Below are 20,576 nucleotides of genomic sequence, written 5' to 3'. Positions count from 1 at the left end.
TTTCTTTTTCCAGTGGCAACTAATAAAGATTGGCCAATGTACCAATTAGATGTGAAATATGCATTTCTTCATGGAGATTTAGCAGAAGAAGTATACATGCAACTGCCACCCAGTTTTAAGTGTCCTTTAGCTGAAGGGAAAGTGTGTCTCTTGAAGAAAGCTCTCTATGGCCTCAAACAGTCTCTTAAAGCCTGGTTTGAGAGATTTAGACAAGTCATCCTGAAGATTAGATATTACCAGAGTCAAGCTGACCACACTTTGTTTATCAAGAAAGGAAATGGTACAGTCACAGCTCTCATTGTCTATGTTGATGTGTTGGTTGAACCGTGGGTCAGAGAAAGGCCCCTCTATTTATAATAGAGGGGAAGTTACAAATAATAGAAGCTAGGCGATGTGGGACTAAAACCGACATAGCCGACATAAGCTAATAACACTTAATAACATAAAAATAACCCCAAAAGGACCAGAATACCCCCACGGTATTCTAGAGTACATTCTTCTAACACCCCCCTCAAGCTGGATTGTACAAATAAGAAAGAGGAAAATCCAACTTGGACTAAAAAAAAGAAAAAAACTCTAAAAAAAAAAAACTCTCTCCATAACAATGCTAACACTCCCCCTCAAGTTGGCGCATACAAGGTACTAATGTCCAACTTGAATGAAAAATGGGAAAAATAAGTTGTAGCAGAATCCAGCTCGAAAAGGAATGCAGCTCCCAAATAGACCTTCAAGAACTTGAAAAAAATAGACCTTCAAACTTGGGCAGACTTGATCAATTGTTACCAATCTTCAACAATTGTCCAGGGATGAATCTCTGACTGATAATCTTGAAGGTAAGTAACTAGGGCAGAAAGCAGATGAGTCGGCAAAGAATACAGATCAAGCAAAAACAACCAAACTGTAGGACCTCATATGGGCAGGCAATAACCAAACATCTTCAAAAATTTTAACACCAGCCTCCCCCTTACGGCAAACGTAACCCAATAACAAGGTAGATACTTATTGGCAATGGTGAAACCTCTGACCTTCTCTATGTTTTGCACCAAGTGTCCCTGCATGTTCTGCTCTTTGCAATGGTTGCAGGTATACTGTATATAATCCCCCCCTCACGTGTAGTGCACGTGGACATAAAAGAGATTAGGTTAGAGATAGAAGAGAATACCATTAATTTCCAAGGGTGTTATGGGTAATGCCAAAGGTATGTTTTGGGAGGTGGTGAAAGAAAAACAGCAGTGGGATAATGGAGTAGGATTAACTTGGGTAACATAGAAAGCTCCAACCATCTTCCATCAATCAACCAAACCCTTTGAATGGAAACCCCTGCACGGGAGAAACTCCTAACCCCAATATTCAGATCTGAAAAATTTACAGATCTGATTCGAAGTAAGGAAATGCTCCAATTGTCAAGGCTTGATCAATCTTCAAACAAGGAGGAGCAATTGTGCAAAAGATTCCATGGTAGAAACTCCCACATGCTAGACAGTACTAAGAAGATATCCGGACAGCAATGAATGGAAGTAGCCTCAACAAAACTGGATCAGATCTGAATCTGTAACAATGCTAGTATGCAAGCTCCAAAGTATGCTGGATATTAACCAGAAAAGCTTCACATAACTGAATAGGTTCGTAGGTGCAACCAAAAAATCGTGGAACACACTGTGGTAATCCCAAATAGGCTGATCTCCAGGGTAGTAGATTCGAGTCTTCAATAACGAGAGAAATTCGATCTCCAATAAGAGGAAACACAGTCACAATTATAAGGCAGCAGTATTCCACATGAAGGCAGCAGTAACACATCCAACCAGTCATGCTTACAAAAGCCAATCAATAACACCAGCCAGGTAGGTAGTGAAGCTCATAATAACCAGCCAAATAAGATAAATAACCAGACAAATCCATAGGTAGTTGAAGCAGCCAGCCATATAGGAACAAGAAAAACAGCTTGGTAATTGAAGAAACCAAGCCAACAGAATGAACTGGAATTTTTTTTTACTAAAAAACCTGATGTAAGATGTTGAATAATGGGCTGTATACTCCTCTGATGTTGATAAAACTCTCCTAAAAACTTAGCAACTGTGGACTGCCCTACCCCTTAGATCGATTATAGCCAGGGTTTTGTAAAAAACCCTGAAAGTGAATATCGATTGTAGGGAAGGGGTCTTCAACAAAGGTGAGGCTGACATGTCAAAGGTGCTTGCTTATTGTAATACTTGCTGACCAAAAACTGCTGGAATGGATCTCCAGTTTGAATGACCAATCTCCTTGGTAATTGAGACTTGATCTTCGCATGGGAGAAATACCTAAAAATTGCAGATAATGAGGGCAGCAGCTATCGTGGGCAGTAGACCTTCTTCAAGCCATAAATAGTTGAAGTAGAATGCCCTTTGTGATGGTAGAAACACCAACAAAAAATTCCAAATAGCAGCAAACATCCCTAGCCCAAATCGATTTTTATCAGGGTTTTAGAAAACCCTGAAAAGAAGAGATCGATTGGGGTAGGGGTCTTCAAAAAACTTGGATAGGTGCAATATTGAGGTCGATTGGTCCTTGAAGTGGGAGTAATCAGCCCTCCAAAAATTTGCAAAATTTGAAACCTGAAAGTCAGGGTTTTTGGCAGGTAACCAAATTAGCAGGTTAAGGAATTTTTGCTGTAGAAACAAAGCCAGCCATCAGAAAGGGTCCAAACTTAGGTCGAGTATGGCTTGTAGTAGTAGGGAATCACCCCCAAAAAATTAGCTGCATCTGAAAAGGGAAACCCTAAAATCGATTGGAGTTAGGGTTTTGAAAAACCTTGACAAGTTGAGATCGATTAGGGTAGGGGCTGGAAAGGTTAATGAAAGATGGAGAAATAGAAAAAAGTAAAGGAGGTCAATGGAATACGGTAGGAAGGTGCTGGAAAAGGCTGCATATGGTGCTCAAAAAGTGGAGGATCAGTCTTCTTTAGGTGATAGGAATCTGATCTCCAGAGACAAAAGGGAAACTCCAAATCGTAGATTAGGGTCCAGCAGGATTTTAATGAAAAACAATAGAAGAGAAATGGGGGCAGCACTAAATCATCGATATTATGTCTACCTCATTAGTGCTGCCCCTGTTTTTGGGCTGAAAGGGAGAAGAAAAGGAGCAGGAAAAAACGAGAAAAGGGAGAAGAGTAGGTGAGATCGATTGGAGGAAAAGAAAGGAGAAAATAGGGTTTTTCTCTCTAACCTAGATCAGACCAGCTCTGATACCATGTTGGTTGAACCGTGGGTCAGAGAGAAGAAATAAAATAATGGAATTGATTGTATTAATGAGAGAAAGGCCCCTCTATTTATAATAGAGGGGAAGTTACAAATAATAGAAGCTAGGCGATGTGGGACTAAAACCCACATAGCCGACATAAGCTAATAACACTTAATAACATAAAAATAACCCCAAAAGGACCAAAAATACCCCCACGGTATTCTGGAGTACATTCTTCTAACATGATGATATTGTAGTAATTGGGAATGATGTCATATTGTAGTAATTGGGAATGATGTTGCTGAGATAAACAGATTGAAGTCTTATCTGGCTAAACAGTTTGAGATCAAAGACCTTCTTGGGTATTGAAGTATCTAGATCAAGGAAAGAATCAATATCTGCCAGAGGAAATTTGACTTGGACCCTTCTGAAAGAGACAAGCATGATGGGGTGCAAAACAGCAACCTCCCTAATTGATCTGAATCATAAGCTTGGTGATGAATGTGGTTCTTCTCTCATAGATGCAAGCAAGTGCCAAAGATTAGTTGGGAAACTGATCTATCTCTCCTTGACTCGACCAAACATCACTTATGCAGTAGGAGTAGTGAGTCAGTTCATGCATGCTCCCAGGACTGGACATCTGGATGCGGTTTATCGCATCATTAGGTACTTGAAATTCTCCCCAGGAAAGAGTCTTCTATTTGCCAAGGATGACCATTTGGAGATCGAAGGCTACACAAATGCTGATTGGGGTGGTTCAGTCTCCGACAAAAGATCTACTTCTGGGTACTGCACTTTTGTGGGTGGTAATCTAGTTACCTGGAAGTGCAAAACACAACCAGTTGTAGCTAGATCAAGTGCGGAGGCATAGTTTAGAGCATAGTTATCAAGGCATCGCCATGGCATCCAGTCTCCTTGGTCGCCTTGGCGGGCGCCTTGCCACCATGGCTGTGTCGCCTTGAATTTTGACCCTCTAAAATGCCATGGTTGCCTTCCCGCCTAGATAACTATGGTTGGCTCATGGAGTATGTGAACATATGGCTAAAGAGACTACTTCAAGACTTGAGTTTTGACACTGAAGGACCAATGGGACTCTATTGTGACAACAAAGCAGCTATAAGTATTGCCCATAATCCGGTTCAACATGATCAAATCAAATCAAACATATTGAGGTTGATCGACACTTCAAGTTGGATTCTAGTTGCATTTGTACTCCTTTTGTGAAGATAGGTGATCAAGTAGCATATATCTTCACCAAGGGTCTCATTCCTGGTCTATTTAGTACCTTGTTGTGCAAGCTGGGAATGTATGACATTTATTCTCCAGCTTGAGGGGGAGTGTTAGCGGAGTTAGAATATTTTGTATGAGGGTAGTTCTATCATTGTCTTGTTATAAGACATGACTATGTTGTATTTTTCTTTTCTTTTCTTATTTCCATTTACCTCCCTAGGGAGGTCTGTGTAATTCATAGAAGTTAATTAATGAAGCTAATATGTGTGTTGAGTGCCACAGAATTGATTCTCTCAACCTCTCTTCTTCTTCTTTTCTTCTCTTTTCTTCTTCTTCATCTTATTGCTGTAAACCTATTCTCCCTTACAAGAATCGATCCATCTTCAAGTTCTAACTTTGTCATCCCTCACCCCTCCATTGTGTTTACTACTGGCGTGACATAAGCTCCCCTCCTTTATCTCAAGAACCGATCCTGCTTGGACTATACTTTGCCCAGCAAAGAGAAGCTACTACCCCTAAGTATGGATATCCAAGGTCATTTCCTTTACCAAGACAACTTGTTATGAATTATGATAAGGTGGGTCATCCTGCATTTATCATGTCTTCTTCAATTCCTTGTGTAGAGAGATTAAAATTAGGGAAAGGCTTGGATGATTAATTATCATCCCAAGCACATCTATTTATAATCATAATGAAGTATGGAAAATAATTATATAAGCAATGTGGGACTAATCCACACATAGAAGACATAAATAAAAGAGGAAAAAAACCCAGAATACCCCCTCGGTATTCTGGCCCCATATAATCTAACACTCCCCCCCAAGTTGGAGCATAAATATCATGCATGCCCAACTTGACTAAGATAGGAAGAAACAGCTTGCCACTTAGTCCCTTAGTGAACACATCAGCCAGCTGATCAGTAGACTTCACAAAGGGAACACAAATGAGGCCTGCTTCAAGCTTCTCCTTGATGAAATGTCGATCAACCTCCACGTGCTTAGTACGATTATGCTGGACAGGGTTATGAGCAATGCTAATGGCGGCTTTCTTGTCACAATAAAGCAACATGGGAAGATGGACAGCAACACCAATATCCTGCAATAATCCTCTAAGCCATAGAAGCTCACAAATTCCTTGGGCCATTGCACGAAACTTGGCTTCAGCACTGGACCTTGCCACAACATTCTGCTTTTTGCTACGCCATGTGACAAGGTTCCCACCCACAAAGGAACAATAGCCAGAGATAGATTTTCTGTCAGTAGAACCAACCCAATCGGCATCAGTATAAGCTTCAACCTTCAGGTGACCATTGGGAGAGAAGAATTCCCTTTCCTGGAGTAAACTTCAAATACCGCAGAATACGACGGACTGCATCCATATGTGAGGAATAGGGATCACGCATAAACTGGCTCACCAAACTTACAGCAACGGCTATGTCAGGTCGTGTGTGAGAGAGGTAGATTAGTTTGCCCACTAATCGCTGATAACAAACCTTGTCAACAGGTTCACCCTCTTTCTCCTTAAGTTTTGTAGTAGCTTCCATAAGAGTATCTGAAGGATGACAACCTAGCAGCCCGGTCTCAGTCAATAGATCAAGGATATATTTTCTTTGAGAAAGAAAGATGCCCTTCAAAGATCGAGCAATTTCTATCCCTAGAAAATATTTTAGAGGGCCAAGATCTTTTACTTCAAACTCACGGCCAAGGAAGAGCTTCAAATTCTTGAGAACAGTACCATCATTACCAGTGACCACAATATCATCCACATAGACTATAAGAAGAGTTACCTTGTCACCAACTCGTCTGATAAACAAAGTGTGGTCAGCATTACTCTGCTTATAACCTGCTGAAATCATAGCCTTTTGAAATCTACCAAACCAGGCCCTAGGTGACTGTTTCAACCCATAAAGTGCACGCTTCAATTTACAGACCCTGCCCTTGGTCTTGTCATCAGAGAAGCCTGGTGGAATGTCCATTTATACCTCCTCCTCAAGCTCCCCATGGAGGAAGGCATTCTTTACATCTAACTGCTGAAGATCCCACCCAAGATTTACAGCACAAGATAATAGCACCCTGACAGTGTTGAGCTTTGCCACTGGTACAAAGGTCTCCTGATAGTCAACTCCATACGTTTGACTGAACCCCTTTGCAACCAGACGTGCCTTATATCGATCCACAGAACCATCAGCCTTCTGTTTGACTACAAAGACCCATTTACATCCAACTGGTTTTTTCCCAGGAGGAAGAGCCACAAGATCCCATGTATTATTTTTATGTAGTTCTCTCATTTCTTCCAACATTGCTGCCTTCCACTTTCCATCTGTAGATGCTTCCTACCAATTCTTAGGAATCGAAAGAGAAGATACAAAAGCACGAAAAGAAGGAGAAAGAGAACTATAAGAAACAACACGAGATATGGGATGTAAAGTGCAAGTCTTAGTACCTTTGCGATGAGCAATAGGTAGGTCGGAAGAAGAGGGATTACCAGGGGATGGAGGATCTGGATCTAGAGCCGGCAATTGAATGGGTATTGGTGCTAAAGTGGATTGTAGCTGCCCTCTGTTGGTTCTGCCCCTTGTATAGGTGAGTATGTTGGAGTTGTCAATTCTCTTCTAAAATTCACCAATAGTTCTCTGGACTGGAGTCAGCTCCCCCTGAATAGGAACATTAACAACACTATTTTCTATGGTCTCCCCCTGTAAAGGATTCCCATTAGGTGAGGGAGGAACAACCAGAGGAGGTTGGGCATTAATTAAAGTAGGATGGACAGCATCCAAAGGAGGCTGGGCAGCAGTCAAAGGAGGTTGGGCAGTAGCCGTGTGTGGTGGTAAAGGAGCCTGGGCAGCAGCCAGAGGAACCTCTAGTAGAGGAATCTCAAAAGACACATCTTCACTAGAACTCTCCCCCTGAAGAGGTGGTGAAGAATAATAAGAAAGAGTCTCATGGAAAACAACATCCATACTAACCAAGGTACGGTGGGAAGGGGGATGGTAACATTTATAACCTTTCTGGGTTGGAGAATAACCCAAGAAAATAAACCGAAGCCCCCTAGGTTCAAGTTTGCCTGGAGATCTGGTATCTCTAGCATAACACACACACCCAAATACTTTGGAAGGCACAATAAAGGAGGAATGGTCCAGTAAAATATCAGAGGGGCTACGAGAATTAAGAACCCGATAAGGTAACCTATTGATGAGATAGGCTATAGTGAGAACCGCATCCCCCCAATACTGAGATGGGACATTCCTCGCAAACATCAAAGCCTTGGCCATTTCCAACAAGTGGTGATTTTTTCTTTCTGCCACACCATTCTGGGCAGGGGTATCAACACAACTAGTTTGGTGAATAATGCCATGATCAGCCAAATATTTTTGAAATTGGGATTCAGTATACTCGGTTCCATTATCACTTTTCAATATTTAGAGAGTAGCCTGGAACTTAGTTTGTATCATTTTATGAAAATGCTGAAAACATGAGAAGACCTGATTTTTTGTGTGCAAAAGATACACCCAAGTGTTCCTAGAATGACAATCAATGAAAGAGACAAACCAACGGTGACCAGAAATAGATGGCTTACGACTAGGGCCCCAAACATCAGAATGCACCAAATTAAAACAAGAAGAACTCCTTTTATTTGAAATAGGATAATTTGAACGTGTCTGTTTGGCCAGAACACAAGCCTCACAAAAAAAGTCATCCGTAGTATGTAGGGTGACCAAACTAGGATAAAAATGAGCTAAAATTCCTAAAGGGGGGTGACCTAACCGAGAGTGCCACTGGTAGAGTTCAGAAGAGACCAAGGAGTTCTGATGCAGTGGAGAAGGTAATGGTGGTGGAGAGAAGAGACCGGCATCAAGCAGGTACAGTCCACCGTGCACTTTACCCAATCCAATCGTCTTCCCAGAGTCCAGATCCTGAAACACACAATGAAAAGGGAAAAGAGTGACTTTGCAGTTTAGGTCACGAGTAATACAACTAATTGAAAGAAGGTTAGTAGTAAAATTAGGAATGTGCAAAACAGAAGACAAGGGAAGAGAGGAAGTGCAGTTGATGATTCCTTTTTCAGATATGGAAGAAAGGGAACCATTAGCCACTTTGACCTTATCTTTCTCAGAAGTGGGAGAATATCTGTGAAACAGACTAGAGGAACCGGTCATATGATCTGTAGCTCCAAAATCTATGATCCAAGGATGGGAAGCCTCAAAAGCACAATGACCTCCAAATGGAATACCTGACCGGGCAAAGTGTGAACCTGAAGGAGCCGAAGAATTGGCAGTAGCTGATGTAGTAGAGGCAGTAGTAGCGGAAGACCTTAGCATACGTAGGAGTGCCTGTAGATCATCCTGGGATAGACCAGTGTCAGTAGCAGGGGCTATAGTAACAGTCTCAGTCTGATGGGCCTTAGTCTTTGTTTTTATCTTTGTCTTAGCAGCCCTTTTAGCTTCAAAATCAACCGGTTTCCCATGAAGTTTCCAACACTTCTCTTTGGTGTGATAGGGTTTGTGATAGTGCTCACAAACAACAGCCCCTGTAGTAGAATCACCAAGAGAAGCAGTGCCACTAGGTGCAGGAGTGGCAGGGACAGCAGCCTTGAGAGCTGATCTGTCAGTAGTAGGAGGGTGCAACATGGCAGCCCTACGGTTCTCCTCAGAGGACACCGAGGCATAAGATTGTTCAAGTGTGGGAAAAGGCGTATGGCCCAACACTTGAACACGAATCTGATCATACTTTACATTTAAGCCAGCCAAAAAATCAAAGACTCTGATCTTGTCCACATGCTTCTTATAGGAAGCAATGTCAGCAACTGTAGTAGGGTGAGAGTCAGAGAAGTGGTCCAACTGTTGCCATAGACTGCATAGAGTAGCATAGTATTTCGAAACTGAAAGTTCTCCCTGAGTGGTGTGAAGGACCTTCTTCCGAAGTTCATATACTTGGGCATCATTGCCAAGCTGCCCGTAGGTTTCCTTGCAAGCAGCCCAAATCTGGGAGGTAGTGTCCAGAAGAAGAAAGTTATGCTGCAAATCTGGAGTCATAGAGCCTATTAGGTAGGACATGAGAACATCATTACTAGCAAGCCACCTTTCCTGAGCTGGTCCTTGGTCACTGGGCATCACACTAGTGCCATTAATATGGCTGGTGAGACCACGGCCAGCAATGGCAAAGGAGGCAGATCTAGACCATAGAAGGTAATTTGAGCCAACAAGTTTAATAGGGTTGGGTGGAAAACTGTGATAGTCTATCTTGTTGTGGCCATCATGATCCGAAGTAGCTGTAGAAGTGGAAGAATCACCCATATTGGCAGCCGAGAAGCCCAATAATATCTTCAAGTGAAGAGCTGTAATATGGAGGAAAAGCCCCTTGTAAGGAGATGACAGAAGTCCCCAAAAATCAGAACCAGCAGCCAATGAAAAAACCTAGATCGATATTGTCAAGGTTTTGAACAAAACCCTGAATTGCTGAAATCGATGAAGGATCCAAGAGATCAAAAAACTGCAGTGAATTTGCTGAAACTGAAGTCGAGGAGCCCTTAATAATGGAAGAAAACACCGACAAAAAATCAGATTCAATAGGCAGCACCAACCCCAAGATTGATAGGTTTCAGGGTTTTGAAAAAAACCCTGTGATGGTGGAATCGATCTCAAGGAGGTCTTCAAAAAACTGAACTGTTGAAGCCCAAAGTGCAGTCGAGTGGGTCCTTATAAGTGGAGAAACAGCCTTCAAAAATTTAGAAACAATAGAGGGCCCAAACTCCTAGATCGACAATTGTCAGGGTTTTGAAAAAAAACCCTGTTTTTGTAAAAATCGATCTTAGGAGGTCTTGAAACTGTGATCAAATCTGAGATAAGAACTTGAACCAATAAGAGGAAAATCCTGCTGCAGGTTGTGGTCTTCAAAGGGAGGAGTTGATTCCTTGTAAGAGAAGTAGGAGCAATCCCCAAAAAACCTGAAGTTCCAAATTTCGCAGGCTGGAATGGCTGGTTCCTATCGAGCAGAATTATGTAGCATCCATGAGGTAATGGGGGCAACAACTGGATCGAATGATCACCTCATCAGTGCTGCCCTATGTGAGAATAGAGAACAAGGGAGAAGAGAGAGAGGAGAGAAGAAAATCGAGAGAGAGAGAGAGAAGGAAAAAACTGAAATTTGAAGAGGGATGGTCCCTAATTCGAAATCTGCTTTGATACCATGTAGAGAGATTAAAATTAGGGAAAGGCTTGGATGATTAATTATCATCCCAAGCACATCTATTTATAATCATAATGACGTATGGAAAATAATCACATAAGCAATGTGGGACTAATCCACACATAGAAGACATAAATAAAAGAGGAAAAAAGTCCAGATTCCAGAATACCCCCACGGTATTCTGGCCCCATATAATCTAAAACCTTGTTTGTGCGTTTTCTTTGAAGATGGGTTTTTGTCGCGACTTGTGGTTAGGCCTTTGCTTGCTATGGCCTCCTCCCGGGTGCGCTGCCTCCATTATTTTTCTCTGTTGTAGTTTAATGGGGTTCTTCCCCTCCCTTTTACAGCCCATGCCTCCCCCTTTGTAGAGGCAGGGTCTTGTAATTTGTTTGTTCTCCCCCTCCCCCCCCCCCCCCTTTCTCATTCCTTGGTAATGAATTTTATTTTCAGTCAAAAAAAAAATTTTAAGAGCAAACCCACCCCAAAAGATAAAAGCTTTTACCATGATAAGTAAAAAGAAAAATACTTCTCCCAAATGCCCAGACATTCTCTATTCTTTCCAACAGCAGATTCCAAATGATACCTAGCATTAATTCCAAATGCCCAATCCAAAATAATCACATGGAATCTGACTTCTGTATTCCACGCAAATAACACTAATTTCAAGAACACCCAAACCAACAATGCAGACACCATGGAAGGTGTCTTGTATAGGTTATTCCTCGAACCAGAAACCACCACAAAGCATCTGCCAACAGCTCTAAACTGAATTCCCTGATCCATGGGTGCCCTCAAGAAGGCAAGGGTACCCCCTTGTAGAACAATGGCATTGGTGAATACGTGTAATTATAGCAATTTAACTATTATGAATACCTATACATATATAATTAGATTTTACAGATTTTGATGTTGAGAACTTCATAAACAACAAAATTTAAGAAGTTCAATTTTATTTCTTACATAGAGCTTTTCATTTATCAATTATCTGAGATTTATCAAACAGAAAAGAGGAGTGCCAACAAGAAAGTAGAAATTCCCCAGTGAAGAAACTCCCAAGTGCTAGCAGGCCCTTCCAGAATCCCCCAGAATTTCCGTCAAGGAAAATATTTAATGTAGAATTTTGATATCACAAGTTTTTATTACCTTGGAGCAACTGACCCACGCCGCCATTCAGATTCCAATGACGGAAGAACAGCATGTTTATTAACTGAAGCACGGATTACATTGAGAGCAATTGCACAAGTTTGTTCCTGCTTCTCAAGAAACATGGCTGACACATCCCCAAAAGCGATTGTATTCTTCATGGCAGTAATAGCAGGATCAAGAAAAGGTTCAAGCATTTCCACAAGAAAAAGAACTTTATGTTTAACTTCCTGCAAGGTGCACATAGAATCTGTTTATGATAGGAAGATGGATTGCTTTGCAAGTTCAAACTGAAATTGTGGGCATCTCATATAGACAGTATAGACCTAGCCCTCAGAAAACTCATTTGGACAACATTTGACACAACCAAAGACACCCAACCTGCCACCAATATCCCGTTTTTCTGTTTTAAATGGACAATGAATCTAAAATACCAGAGATGAATCCTAAAAATGGGAGGAGTGGGAGGAGAAGGAACCAAGTAGTATTAGTATACAAAACCTTATATTTTGCTAATATGTCATCCATATGGCCAGATAATGCCAAAATGACATATTTGAGAGCTGCTCGAGCACAAGTGATAGAAAAACGAGCACCCTGAAAACATCAGAATGATAATAGTAATAAATTTACATGAAATGACACCCATACTTCAGCATCAAGGATATCATAAGTTCATAACACAAATATGAGGGAGAAATTACAAAACAGAAATTATGTTTAATGTCATTTAAATTCAAGAGATTTAAAGCCTCTTCATGTTCTTTTGAGAAAGGTGGAAAAGTTTAGAAATGACCTCATGAAATAATGCATAAATTTGAGAAAAGGAAATTCACTATATTAAGAAGATTTCTTTTCAAAACCACCCCATTTAAAACCCCCACATCCCTCTCTTAACCCTGCCCCATCTCGTACACCCCCTCTTGACCCAGTCCAGCCCTCCCCAACCCCCTACACTCAACCTCCTCCCCAACCTGACCCGGAAACCTCTTCTGCCAACCCGCCCCAACTCCTCCGGGTCACCAACGTACCACCCCTGCCTCTTTGGTCCACTACCCCTCCCCTCAGGGAATAACGCCTTCGTCCCTGGAGTCATGGTTGAAAATCTCGCGAAATTTCGGCGATATATCGCCAAATTTCGTATATCTCGACATGTCCGAGATACGAAACCAATCCGAAACCAAAAAATACAATATTTCGTCGATATATCGTGAGATATCGACGAAATATCGTGGACCTCACAATATATCGCAAGATATTGAAAAAGTGACAAATAGTATCACGTGAGGGGCCATTTTATACCATATTTCGCAGCTCTTGGTCGATATTTCAACCGAGAGCTGTTGAAACTCTATTTTTCTCTCTTCTTCTTCATTTTTAGCTCTTCTTCCTCCCTTCCAAGCATCATCCAAGCATTGTTGAAGTTCCTTGTCGTCGGGAAGACATCGGAGGGTCATCTAAGCTCATCATTCAAGCCTAACTAGTTTTTTTTAAAAATACTTTATACAAATGTTGTTGGATGTTGATATTAATATATGTTAGACACCGGAGGCCGATCTACAGCCTCACGGTGTCGAAATTTTTTTCCCATATGTATTTTTTTTTTTTTTTCTGGTTTTAAAAATTCATTTTCCTACAACTAAAATAGGAAATAATTAGGGGTAATATGACTTAGATGGTAATGAATTAAATATATGTTAGACACCAATGGTCGATCTACGGCTTCACAGTGTCGGATTTATTTTTCTGCTCTTAAATAATTATTTTAATTTTCGGAAATTAAGAAAAATATATAAAAAATTAAAAAAACAGAAATAAATAAGGAAAAATATGAGTTTTAAGTTTAAAAAATAATGAAAAAATATGAAAGTTATTTCTATATGTTTTGAAATGCATTACATGTATATTATGTTTACTAATTTTTTGTTTTGTTGTCTTAGGTCAATACTTATATTAACATTATATATAAAAATTGGTTTTAATTATGGGAAAAATATAAGGGTTAGGGGAAAAATATTAAATAACTATACAAGTGTATTAGTAATCTAAAAGTGTCAATTCACGTGCATCTACATTAAGTTTTTTAATTATTTGTGTTACTTATATTGCAGTAAACAAGTATCATTATGGCGGATCGTGATAGACAACGTGCGAAGGGCAAGCAAAGGGTGGGGGAAAGTAGTCAACAAAGGGGGCGGAGGGAACAAAGAGAACAGAGGGAACAAGAGAGACCAGCCAGCCAGCATAGGGGTGACATTGCATGGTTACATGGCACTCCCATTGATGGGGATAAGAGAAAATCTATATGTAACTATTGTCACATGCAATTTATGGGAGGTGGGTCCAATAGACTTAAACAACATCTGACTGGAGGATCTAAAGATGTTGTAGGTTGTCATATGGTCCCTACTGAAGTAGCCAGGGAGATCGGTGATAGTTTAAGGGGAAAGAAGAAGAGGAAGGATGACACGCAAAGGATAAGAGAATACCTTGAGGATACAGTGAGGAGTTCGATGGGAGGAGGAAGACGATACAATGATGATAATGATGATGATGATGACATTGCAGTACCTGATGACATACAAACAGCAGAGGAGGCTAGGGATTTTAGGTGGACTGTTTCAAGGAGTAGAGTAAGTCTTCAAGATGATCAGCAGAGACAAAGAGTAGGGGGTAGTGGAGGAGCTGGCAGTTCTGGAGGTCCTAGATCTTTGAATCCTTTTAAAAGATCACAAAGTGTGAGGGCAGCCCCAACACCTCTACCAGTACCAGTACCACCATCAACATCTGATCCTAAATTGCATAAGAAGAAAGGAAGCAATCAACCCAGAATCAAAGGAGCATGGAAAAGGATGAAGGGATTGGTTAAAGAATCAATAGCTAAGTGGATGCTATACCATACCATCCCAGCAAACACTGCACAAGGTCCCCATTATGATACCATGATAGATACCATTGCAGAGGCTGGCCCAGGATTCAAGGGCCCCACCCCATATGAGGTAATGAATGTTTATCTACCTCAACAAAAGAGTGAGATTGATGAGTACATTAGTGAGATGAGAAATATGTGGGAGACATATGGGGTGACTATAATGGCAGATGGATGGACTGGGCCTACAAGAAAGTCCATCAATTTCATGGTTTATTGTGATGGGAGGACAGTGTTCCTCAAATCTGTGGATGCAAAATATATTTACAGATTGTTAAAGGAAGTAGTGGAAAAAAATGTGGGTATTGAGAATGTTGTCCAGATTGTAACGGACAATGGAAGTAACTTCAAGCTGGCAGGTGAGAAGATGATGAACAATAGTAAGTACCGGCTCTTCTGGACTCCTTGTGCAGCCCATTGCATTGACTTAATGCTAAAAGATATGGGAAACTTAAAGTTGGTGAAGACTGTCGTTGAAAGTGCAGGACAAGTCACCAACTTTGTATACAACCACTCCTATGTACTCAATCTATTGAGGGAAAAATGTGGGGGTGACTTGGTTAGGACTGGCATCACAAGATTTGCCACCAACTACATTGCCCTCAAAAGCATTGAGACAAAGAAGGCCGGGCTGAGAAGCACGTTTGCTTCTGAGGAGTGGTTTGAATGGAAGGGTTCTAAGACTGCAAATGGGAGGGAAGCCCAAGCAATGATGTCATCTGAGGACTTCTGGACCAAACTAAGCAAAGTGGTGAAAGTTTTGGAGCCAGTAGTTAAAGTTCTACATGTTGCTGACTCCGCTCGAAGGGCCCAACCATGCCAGTCTGTATCTTGCAATAGACTTGATGAAAGATAGTGTCTATAGTGTGGCTCCTCGCATATGCAAACACTTCTTAGATATCATAAATGCTCATTGGGAGAATCAACTTATGCATCCACTGCATAAGGTCAGTGAGTAAATTTGTTTTATATTTACTAATTCATAGTATTATTATTTACTAATTACCTATGCATTTGACAATACCTCTATTCTATATGTCATATTTCAGCATACTACTTGAACCCTAAGTATCAATATAACAATAGGCTTGGGTTGGAAACTCAACTTATTGATGCTGTGAAACAAGTAGTGAAGAAGTTGGAGCCAGATGGTGTACTACAAGCAATTTGCAACAATGAGGTGAGTTCATTTGGAAACTCAACTTATTGATGCTTTCAAATAAGTAATGAAGAAGTACTTACTAATTTTCCACATGGGTGTAGATCGAGGTATTTAGGGATGCATTGGGAAGTTTTGGGCCGAGGTGTGATACTGAGGCGAGCACGTGGTGATCTGGTAATTCTTTTAAGTTTTAAATTACATATGTATTGAAATTTGAAAGTTGAAACAACATTGGACACATGTCTTTTTTGTTGTAAACTTGTAATGCAGCTGAATGGTGGGTGTTGTATGGGGAATCGGCTGAAAACTTAAGAAGAATAGCAATTAAAGTCCTTGCCCAAACATGTTCTGCATCTGGTTGTGAGAGGAACTGGAGTACCTTTGCATTCATCTACTCCAAGAGGCGCAACAGATTGGGGTCTCAACGTTTATCTGACATGGTATACGTGCACTACAACTTGAGGCTGAAACTGCAACACATACGCATGGGACATGAGGGACAGAGGGGCACCATTGATCTAGCTGACATCTTTCAAGTTGACTCAGACGATGAGGACCCTATTGTGGATTGGGTGAGGATAGAGGTGAGCCGGTGTTGGATGAGGAGGGAGGTAGGCCCGACCCCATGATAACTTCCGAGATTGGTGCGATGTGGACGAGTATATGGGCGACGGGGTCGGATACATGCGAGGAAGCCTCACCATACCATTCCAGCCCATGGTGGCAATGTTGCTGATGATGAAGACTGGTCTAAGTCCTCAAATGATGATGATGGTGATGATGGTGGTGGTGATGGTGATGCTGGTGGTGGTAATGCTAGTGGTGGTGATGTTGGTGGTGGTGATGCTGATGAAGAATTTGACGGCATGCGAGAGCGTTATGTGGTAGGCAAGGAGGTCCAGGATACGGCACTTGTAGAGCCACTCCGATTCACTGGAGAGACAGCTTGATCATGCCACACAAGATACGGACCACGGAGCACGTGCCCTCGTACCCCCACCCTCAAGAGGCCCCCTACATACATACAACAGGAAGCGCAGGGGTCGACAAACACAGTTGCAACCTGATCACATGGACATTGATAACCTATCTAGCTCTGTTGGTGGTTTGAGTATGGGTGATAGGGAGGGAGAACCGACTGGACATTGGCGTGCCCCATCTTTTGACGCACATACCACTCCATTGGCATCAGATTATGGTGCATCACAACCTTACGGTGGATATGGATATGGATCATCATCATATGGGCAGTTTAGTGGGGTAGGGGACTATGACTACCAGTCCCAGGGACATACTGGATCATCTTTTGTAGATAACATCTTTGCATACCCTAGCAAACCTAGCTACCAACCTCACCAGCCATACATGCAGCCAATGCCATCACCTCTTGCGCCGGCGCCAACATCATATCACAGTGGATCATCTTCTTCACGGAGTGGATCGATTGGCAACCCTAGCTTATATCCTAGGATAGGTTACCTACAGTGTGTTGATGATTCCATTTACGTGACACTTGTGGATGACTACACTCGTTTCTTCTCTGATTCTATACCGTGGTCCACATATGTCCTTCAAACAGAGAGCAATGGACGTCGACTCCAGTGAGGCATGAGTGGGATTGATCCAGGGAGGCACAGCAACTACTATTAGTAGTTTAGCACTTGTAATTTGTAACTTAAGTTGTGATTTCATTGATCTATGAACTTGTGAGTTGTGACTTGCGAGTCTTGTGACTTTGACACTTAGTGTATTACCTTTAAGGCTTTAAGCATTTGAGCTATTGAGTTTTGAATTATTGAATATTATGGAGTTTATGAGAATCATGGTACTCATCAATGTGTATTGGCTTTAACTTGATATGTGATGAAGTTAAATACTATTATTAAATATTAACTGCCTAATCTATGTGTATTTAACTATTTATACATTAGGGTCGGCGACCGAATGTCAATCAAGGGTGCAAGCCCAAAACACCAATTTGAATTCATATTTTTGCAATTTTATGGTTTAATGTGTTTATTAAGCTTAAATAAGGCTGTCCATGAAGTTTCAGGCCTAGATATTGCCAAATACCCTCCGAGATGGACCCCCGAAATATTGCAGAAAAAATGCAATATTTCGATCGTATTTCGCGATATTTCAGGTATCTCGGATATCTCGGTAGGCCCGAGATACCGAGATATCGCGAAATATTAAACCTTGCCTAGAGTACCCCCACCCCCCTCTCGCTTGAGCTTTACCGAGCCTTTGTTGCACATCCCTCCGGCTCCTCAATGATCCCTTGGACCATCTTGAATGTCTGTGGCCTCAACACCCCAACCACACAATCCGACAATGTACTCAGTCCGGTTCTATTTTTGTCACATGGTATCATAGCATTATATTAAAATTATTTATCCACTCGTGTCCCCCCTTTGGATAGTCCATCATGTTAGAGCTCCTAAAAGGTCGGCTTTTTAGAGGAAGCGGTTCCAACATGGTATCAGAGCAAGCAGAGGTCACGGTGTCGAGTCCCTTTGGGAGCGGGCAGGTGTAAAAATTATTTATCCACCCGTGTCCCTCCTTTGGATAGTCCGCGGTGTTACAGCTCCTGTATGATATACATATTGTTTCCTTCCTTTCCTAAAAGGTCAGCCTTTTAGAGGAAGCGGTTCCAATTCATCGATTTAGTACCTAGGATTGCTTCTTGATTCCTGTTCTGAGTGTGGTTAGAGTTTTTCCCTACCTTTTGGTTAACAGTGACAAGGACCGAAGGTCACAATCGCTTTCATTTCCTCGCTCTGTCAAGCAGAGACCTAATGTTTCCCCCGAGGGACTTGTCGACCTTAACATTCCCTCCTACTTGTCTCTGAACTTTGCCTTTGGCCAGATTGTCTCCCCTACAAACTTGTCCCTACAACCAACCAACTCTCCCCCTTCCCCTGCTCCCTCGTCCTTCCCTTCCCTCTCCCAAGTTCGAACTTCTCCACTACGACTCTACGAGAACATCTCCCGCCTCCCTCCTTCCCCCCTTTTACCCCTCCCCTTTAGGAGGGGCCCACCTCTGGCAAGCCCCACTCAACCCAATCCCATCAACCATTTACTCACCCTAACCCTTCTCGTGTTGGGCCTCTGACTCGCCCCATCCCAACCCAAACCCACCCCTAATCCCCTGGGCCTGTCTACCTTACCTCCTCACTCAAGCCATCCTTCTTTTGGACTAGCCCAACGAGACACCCATTTTCTTCAAGCCCACCCAATTCCTCCTCTCACAGAACCCTCTCTCTTTTTGGCATGGATACAAGTTTAGGCCACCCGACCTAGAAGCCTCTCTTCCCTTCTTCTTCACCTGGCAATCCCGCACCTCCACCGGCTTCATCTACCTCACAGCTTGTGCTTGAGCTCTTGCCTTGCCCTCTTCCCAACCTCGGGCCCCGCTCTCTTACCCATCAACTCTTTCCATCACCTCCCCACTTCGGCCATCTACTCCCCTCTTTGGGAATAACATCATGATCGTTATGGTAAGTGGTAGCCCAGCCTTGCACCGTCAAGCTTCCCCTTGCCCTAGCTTTGTGGGGTTCTCGACGCACTCCCACACATTGCCAACTGAAACATTGTGTTATCTAGAACATGGTTCAAGATTTCGTGAAATATCGCGATATATAGGGATATTTTGGAAATCTCGACAGTACCAAGACGAAATGGCAAAGCGAAATGGAAAAAGTTCGTATTTTGGTGATATTTTGTGATATTTCGGGATATTTCAGGATATTTCGGGATATTTCGGGGATAATTCGTGATATTTCTTGTGAGTCTTGCACTCTTGTGAGTTGTGAACTTGTGACTCTGTGTCTTAAGTATTAACTATTGACTATTGACTATTGAGTATTGAACTATTGACTATTATGGAGTTTATGAGTTATGACTTATGACTTATGAGTTATTTTTGTTTCATAACTTTGGTTAAATTTCTTATATGTCTTTTAGTACCTAATCAATGTGTATTTAACTATTTATACATCAGGGTCGGCGACCGTATACTGTCAATCTAGGGTGCAAACCCAAAACACCACTTTGAGTTCATTTTTTTTGCAATATGAAGGTTTAAATGTGTTTATTTAGCTTAAATAAGGGTGTACATGAAGTATTAAGCCTTAATATGGCCAAAAACCCACCGAGATGGAGAGCCGAAATATGGCAGAAAAAATACCATATTTCAGCGATATTTTGGTATATTTCGGAAATTTCAGCCATCTCGACCAGCCCGAGATACCGAGATTTCGCGAGATTTTAAACTATGATCTAGAATACCCGAGGTTTTAATTCCTTGTCCAAAAAGGCCGAAGTTCACTCCCGCATCAAATCTCAGCATGTTGCCTTTTATTGAATTCAGAATTAAATAGCCAAATGCTACCTATATTGCCTCCATAATTGCCCCTTCTTGTTCCTTCTGTTCTAACTACTCTCCCCACTCCAATGGCCACCTATGGTGTCTCTGGAATCCTTCCATATTTCAAATTCTGGTGTTGTTCTCCTCTTCCCAGATTTTGCATTTTAAAATTTACGATATCCATGGGAATTTCAGCTTCCATTGCAATGCTATTTATGCTTCTAACTGCCACTCTGAGAGATCTTCTCTTTGGCAGATCTTTGCCTCATTGCTCTCCAGGTTAGGGCTCTATCCTAGGCCTTGGGGGGTGACTTTAATGTCGTCTGGTTTGGCCACGAA

The 20,576-nt window shown here is 41.8% G+C and overlaps 1 protein-coding gene across 1 annotated transcript in view; it reads right to left on the bottom strand.

Moving 5' to 3' along the window:
- Positions 1–20,576, bottom strand: part of LOC122664227 — a 186,459-nt gene that overhangs the window by 63,119 nt on the left and 102,764 nt on the right. Inside the window, exons 17-18 of the mRNA XM_043859956.1 lie at positions 12,279–12,374; positions 11,778–12,007 (exon numbers count right to left, since the gene is read on the bottom strand). Coding sequence (XP_043715891.1) covers positions 11,778–12,007; positions 12,279–12,374 — 326 coding nt within the window. The remainder of the gene's footprint in view (positions 1–11,777; positions 12,008–12,278; positions 12,375–20,576) is intronic.

The sequence above is a fragment of the Telopea speciosissima genome, chromosome 6 (assembly GCF_018873765.1).
Source record: "Telopea speciosissima isolate NSW1024214 ecotype Mountain lineage chromosome 6, Tspe_v1, whole genome shotgun sequence".
NCBI lineage: Eukaryota > Viridiplantae > Streptophyta > Magnoliopsida > Proteales > Proteaceae > Telopea > Telopea speciosissima.
Note: the sequence above shows the minus strand (reverse complement) of the source record. Positions and strands in the feature narration are given on the sequence as shown.